Raw genomic sequence first — 6,225 nt, 5'->3', positions numbered from 1 at the left:
CTCTTAAATGTAATAATTCGAAATTCTAAACATCCGATGCTTGTGCTTCTTGTACTTTTACGAAGGCGATCAACTCTTAAATAAACTTCCAATTTTATAGTCTAATAAATAATGTTTACGTTCAATTTCTAATAGAAATAAATTTCGGGATAATGGAAATAAACCTTGCAGCATTGTAAACACAATTTTCAGCGCCCAATACAATTAATTAATCGTTAATTCGAAATCGATCGTAGTGGCCCATTTCCATTAAAAATAAATTATCGTCGTAATTACGTTTACCAAGGGAGCCAAGTTTGACTAGATCAGAGTCAATTTGTCTTTATCAATTATTAATTCTATAATCGTAAACGTTCGTTCTTGGTTAAGAAATGACCCGGTTATCAGTTTACGATGTCAGCGTCGAGACCGTACTAACCGTCCCGTTGAAACTCCAGGCTTGTGTGCAAGTAGGGTGAATAAAACAAGCTGCTGATTTGTTTAAAATATATTGTGTACGTTTCTCCACAATAGCAGCACGCCCCAATAATTTCAGGATTTAATTTCTCAGCGACCAGTATCGATCGATAAAATGTGTATCGTGTGAGGTTTTATTTCCATTTCTCTGTCGCGTGAAATACGCCTAGTGTATTCGTATCGTGTGTGCATACTGATATGGCAAACGGTTTGCGCTAAGGAAGCAAGTGCACCTATTTACTCCAACGATGGAGTTACATATTGCAGTCGTGACACAGATTATTATTGTGATCATTGAAAACATGTAATCGCGTTACACGCGTGGATATTTCGCTTTATAAAATAGATGTTTCCCCGCGAAAGGTTCTTTTTTTTTTTTTTTACAAGAAAACGTGATCTCTTTCTTTCCTTTACTTTTTTTTCTGCGAGAAACGGCTGAAATCCAAAATAGATCGCGCCAGAGAAACATACAGGAGATTCTTACTTTCGCGTGATAACAAGTACAATAGGACACTGTATAACGTTTCGCTTAATTTTGTATTTTTTTATTTTTATTTGATTGTTGACCCTCTATAACGCATGTATATCACATGTGTTCATATTGTATGTTGCGTCATGAATGGCTTATTTAGAATAATTATCAGTTTTCACATTTTTTAATTGGAACAAACTGACAACGTTCTTCCCTTGCGAGGGAATTCTTATTAGTTATAGAGAGTCAACGCGATTGTAAAGTTGTTTAAAAAAAGTCTCCGTATATACGTATAATAGCGTATCAATATAGAAGGATGTAAGATAATTTGTAATTATTTTATTATACCTTCTATGCTTTGTTGCAAGCTTTGCCTCCCTTCTAAATTGACTCGAATATCGTAATTGAGATTTTGTTAACTTTTTCTTAAAGAGAATTTTACCTACGTGCCATGCGTGATAATTGTTTCTCTGATTTTTTCTTTTTTTGTATTTTAATTTAATTTTTTTTTTCTTTTTTGTCAATTTATGTGTAAACATTTCAAGAAATCTCTACAATTGTAGATCTCGCGAAACGTGTTTATTCACGTTATAAAGAGCCCAGCTGCATTATAATAGAATACGATCGACGTTTTCTAACTGTATCGAGCAAAAAAAAAAAAAGTTCTATTACACCTACAGTTACTTTTTTCTGCGCTACGCGCTCTAGTACGGGTGTATAATTTCATCAAGAAATTATCATACAACTCTAAACAATAAATAGCATTCCACAATTTTTCTTCCTTCCAGAAATTCACGAGGACGAGAACCGTTTCAATTCGCTTTTTAAAAGCTTTCGAAAATTATCACATGCGCGTCACAAAAGTGCCTGGGTTGGTCGTAATCTACATGTCGAGGTCGAATATCAGGTCGTTCTTAAATTGCGCCTTAACCTCGTTCTTGTGAGTCTCGCTCGAGTAAATTTCATTCGTTTCTTCTTTGATACTCGTCTCGGCGCTCTTTTGATTTATTTTGTACTTGTCGCGCTCCTCCGTTTCGGAGTTCTCGCTCTCGCTCATTTTACGCTCGTGAGCGCGCCTCTTGTTGCGCAATTTACGTTGATTCTTTTTACGTTGACCGAGGATACTAGAATTAGATCTAAAAGAATTCAATAATTCGATTAATGCACGTAACTCCAGAGTATTCTAATTTGAATCGTACAAATTTTATTACTTAAGAGAAAAGAAAGCAGAAAAAAAAAGACGAGAAAATTATTCTACTCCCAATTAATTCAGACGAAGTTAAGTTCGATTGTTCCCGATTATTAAGAAACAAAATCACGTAACGCAGTTGTTAAGAAATTCAGTAGAGTCAGAGTAACTTTAATAATAAAATTGACAAGATTGTGCTGGTAAAAATTGAGCCGGTGTGTACCTGAATAATTGTCGCGATACTACGTCGTTAAATCGTACGGTTTTTTTCAAGCTGGCCGAGTCTGATTCGAAATCCTGTATCGAGTCGTAGTGGCACTCGACGGACGATGCAGCAGTTCCGTTTTCGTCGGCGCTGGACTCGGATACTGAACGCGAAAGATTACGGTTGCGTTGAGATCTCAATATACTTTTCGGGAATGAGCCTGTTATGTTATTACTTGTCAGTTCGTCCCCGCTGCTCTCTGAAACAGATCTGTTCTTTGACATAGTATGACAGAGATTCGGTTGTTCTTCGATCGACGTCGTACTGTGTCGTTCAACCTCGTCATCCGTATCTAATTGATTGGGAGCGATGTTTATAACGATACCTTCATCCTCTGGACATACGTCATTATCGTCGTCTTCCCCATCCTGTAGAACATGAGTCGATGAGTACAAGAACATTTTTAACCCGTAACTGGCGTTGTGCAGTCTGACTTTATCAATTCTATTCTCCTTCTTTGCTTTTTATATTTTGTCTTTCTATCATGTTTGTCTCTTTCATCCAAAAATGGCTCGTTTTACGATATAATTGTCAAGGTTATTTCTAGTGTTTTTGAATAAAAAGAAAAGAAAAAAAAAAAAAGCAAATGATGTCAATTAAGAACAATTTGTATTAAAATAAAATTTCAGCTTTTGTTAAATTTGTTAATGTCTATCTTGGATAACCGTTTATATAACAGTGATGAAAGTTATGACTCTATATGAGCAAAATTCAAACTTTCCGACACGCGATTATTATAATTACTACAATTGAATTATAATTGTAAAAGAATTGGAGATGGAAATTGTCAACAAAAAAGTCTTTTCTTTCTTAAAAAGTGTGTATTGCTTTCAAATAGCAAATGATGTGAAAACATGTAGTAAAATGATTAAATGTCTATGAAGTGGAATCACAGATTGATCGCCAATTGTATTAATATACTTTAGCGAGTAAATGACTTTGCATTAGTATTATTTCTGTCTAGGGGGATTGAAATTCGTATGCCGGTTACGGGCAATTAATATCTAATTTTTGCTCATTGTTCAAACACTTACTATCAAGTCTCTTATTAGTTCCCTCAAAGCTGCGTTATTAGGGAAGTGTTTCTCTTCCATGAACTCTTCGTCTAGACCAACGTAGTACCGCGTCACGTCGTTCATAGTTTTCAACGTGATGCTGAATACGACGTTGTTGTCCCACGGATCGACCTTGAACGTTTCGGGAATGAAGGAATTCTCGACAATTTTGAAACACAGCGAGTAGTGCTGAGGAAAGAATCCCGCGCCTACGGATGTTAGTGAAGCGTGCATCCCTACGTTATTCTGCAAAATTCTATAGCGTATGGAATTCGGGTCGACGTTCTTGACATTTACGGTGATCGTGAATTGTTTCTTATATATATTACAGGTGAACGTTGGCAGTGAATACTTAGTACTAGTATCTAGAAACGTGCACGCGTTTTCCGCGCTAGTAGTCCTTAGCGTAGTGTCAATCGAGTCCTCTACATTTTCACTCTCCTGTTCAATTTTCGTGGCTGCGAACACTGTTTCACACTCTTCCATCAACTTGGACGTAGAGCTACTGTCCCCTATCACTTGACTCGGGCTACTTGAATCTTCCGCTGAATTACCATCACTGCCACGAGCTTCATCATCGTCCTCCTTGGTGCTGCTCGTCGAGTAGATCGGTATCGTTGGCTCGATAACTGGCAGTGTGACAACGAGCTTCTTGTGCTTCTGATCAAACTTGGCGTTACCACTGTCCCCGTCCACGCGATAAGGCAAAGGAAGCTTCAGCAGATACTTTGCAGGCTTGACGCTCTTCACGCTGAGAAAACGTTCTTGCACGTCTAAGGAAGCGTCGGTGGCAGTTTTCAGCAAGGGCAGGTCCACGGTAACGATCAGTGCCTTGGGTACTGTGGCGTTCATTTTCGCATATCTACTGGTGCCAAAGTCCTCCAGCTCCACGTTGGTTCGATACTTTATGGTAAACTTTGGCGTGACAAATTTGGTAACGCCTACCTGGTCCTTGTCCACTAGTTTCTTGTTGTAATACTTGGTAGGCGGCGAACGCTTTGGCACCTTCTCCGTACGCTTGAACTGTTGCTGCCTGCTCTCGTCGTAACTGGCCATCAGTTTCTGATAGATCTCCGGCTCTATGTCCAGTTCCTTCTCAGGCAGGTCCTTGGATGGCTTTCTGATCACAGTAGGATGACACACTCCCTTGTATCTTATGTGCGGGAACTTGATGTTCTGTCTATCTAGTTTGACCTATATGCGTGTGGCACGAGAAGGCAGGGGAGGAAAAAAAGAAACAGGCGATAAGAACAAATAGATAAGTCACTAACGTAGTTGTAACTGTTAGTACTAAAGAATCTCTTACGTTGAAATTATTCTCCACGCCGTCCATAGCCGTGTCGTTGATTAGCTTGCGAAGCTTGGCGTGCTTCAAAAATAGAAAAATCGTGTCAGGGTGAAATATCACGTCGAAGACTTTGCAACGCACATTCTTTTTGTCAAGGTCATCGCGTGGTGGTGTCAACATGTGCGGGATTGACCACTGTCCGCGATCACCTTGCTCGAACGACGGCTGTACGTGCTCACTGGTGCAAACGTTTATGAAGCATTTTCGATCGCCGTTCACGCTGGTTTTTATGACGTAACTCGGCCGCGGCGAGATGAACGTCACGTCGACGCCCCGTTTCTTCTCGAGCTGCGTGATCTCGTTCTGATAGACCTCCACGTTCTTCGGGTCGGTCACCTCCTCCACGTACTCGATCAACAGTTTACGAAACTCCTCCTTCTTCAGGCACTCGGTCAAGTTGTTCAACTCCTCTCTCGTCACGTCCAGTTCCTCCCAGTTCCGCCGATGTACGTCGTACGCGTCCATCTTTCTCACGGTCCCGGTCTAGTGTTTACAAATAAACTGGTAGATAGAACGATCGCGAAACGCTGCTGCCGCACCACGTGGATAGTTGCGCCACCACGCCGGCCGGTTTGATAGCGGCCGCTCGCGGAACTTCGCCGCGTCTAATGGCGTTCGCGCCACTCTTTTCTATTATCTCTCGGGTCGAGTGTCGCACTTTTCCTCGAAAGTTCGACGATCCGTTCGAAACGGAGCTGCCTTCGTAGTCTGTTCACTTCACCTTTGACAGGGGACTGGCGCGTCCGGTCGGATTTTCCACCACTAGCTCGTTTAACTTTGATATTTCCAATTATTCGCTGAATATTCTTGTTTGTCGTTTGAACAAATGCCGGTCTATCGAGCCAACGGTGACGTTGGTCGACGAAGGTCGATAGAAATATCGAACGGTGCGAGGAAGTAGAATCATCTTTCCGTGAGAAAGAGCTGCCTTTCACCGAGTGTGGCCATCCCACTAGTGGAATCATCGTTGTTGCATTTCAGAGAATTTACGACTGAGGCGAATGATATTGATGTAGTTGAATTAAGTATGTTCCTTTTCTTACGCACAGTATTTTTCACTTTGTAGTGACTTTAACATCTAATGGCGTATAATTGATTTAATTTCACATTCTACGTAATGGTTATTTGCAATTATTTTGTAATAGAGATACAATTAAACGAAATATTCTAAAGTTAAGTGACTCGACTCGAAATTTTTACGATTTTCGATTTTTTGGTTCGTCAGGGTGTCAATTAAGAGTTAATTTCGCTCAAATTAAATTTAAAGTTCCAAAAGTAAGTAATTTACGTAACGAGTCTTACATCCCTCTTATATTCATAATCCTTGTGGAGTAATTTAAATTTCTGTCGATATTTTTTTTTACAAAAAGCAACTATTTCCTGTTCAAGTAAACGATCGTGAAAACGTCCACGAAAGTATTAAATGAAACATTCTAAAAT

General features: G+C 39.8%; 1 protein-coding gene across 1 annotated transcript; it reads right to left on the bottom strand.

Moving 5' to 3' along the window:
• Nucleotides 1-472: 472 nt before the first annotated feature.
• On the bottom strand, nt 473-5,327 carry LOC122533410 (protein kintoun). Its single transcript, XM_043663063.1, has 4 exons — nt 4,744-5,327; nt 3,417-4,631; nt 2,341-2,750; nt 473-2,064 (listed from the first exon to the last, which is right to left on the bottom strand). The coding sequence occupies exons 1-4, from the start codon at nt 5,248-5,250 to the stop codon at nt 1,812-1,814; spliced, it is 2,385 nt and encodes a 794-aa protein (XP_043518998.1). The 5' UTR covers nt 5,251-5,327; the 3' UTR covers nt 473-1,811.
• Between the last annotated feature and the right edge of the window lie 898 nt (nt 5,328-6,225).

This window comes from Frieseomelitta varia, unplaced genomic scaffold, assembly GCF_011392965.1.
Source record: "Frieseomelitta varia isolate USP_RPSP 00005682 unplaced genomic scaffold, Fvar_1.2 scaffold_524, whole genome shotgun sequence".
Lineage (NCBI taxonomy): Eukaryota > Metazoa > Arthropoda > Insecta > Hymenoptera > Apidae > Frieseomelitta > Frieseomelitta varia.
The sequence above is the reverse complement of the archived record's forward strand: the minus strand, read 5'-3'. Positions and strand labels throughout refer to the sequence as shown.

Excerpts from the sequence above, each read along its gene's own strand:
- LOC122533410 (XM_043663063.1), bottom strand. The coding sequence starts at position 5,250 with ATGGACGCGTACGACGTACATCGGCGGAACTGGGAGGAACTGGACGTG. Across the intron at positions 4,632-4,743 it reads GCGTGGAGAATAATTTCAAC|GTCAAACTAGATAGACAGAA; the intron begins GTAAGAGATTCT and ends ACACGCATATAG. Across the intron at positions 2,065-2,340 it reads GTATCGCGACAATTATTCAG|ATCTAATTCTAGTATCCTCG; the intron begins GTACACACCGGC and ends GAATTCTTTTAG.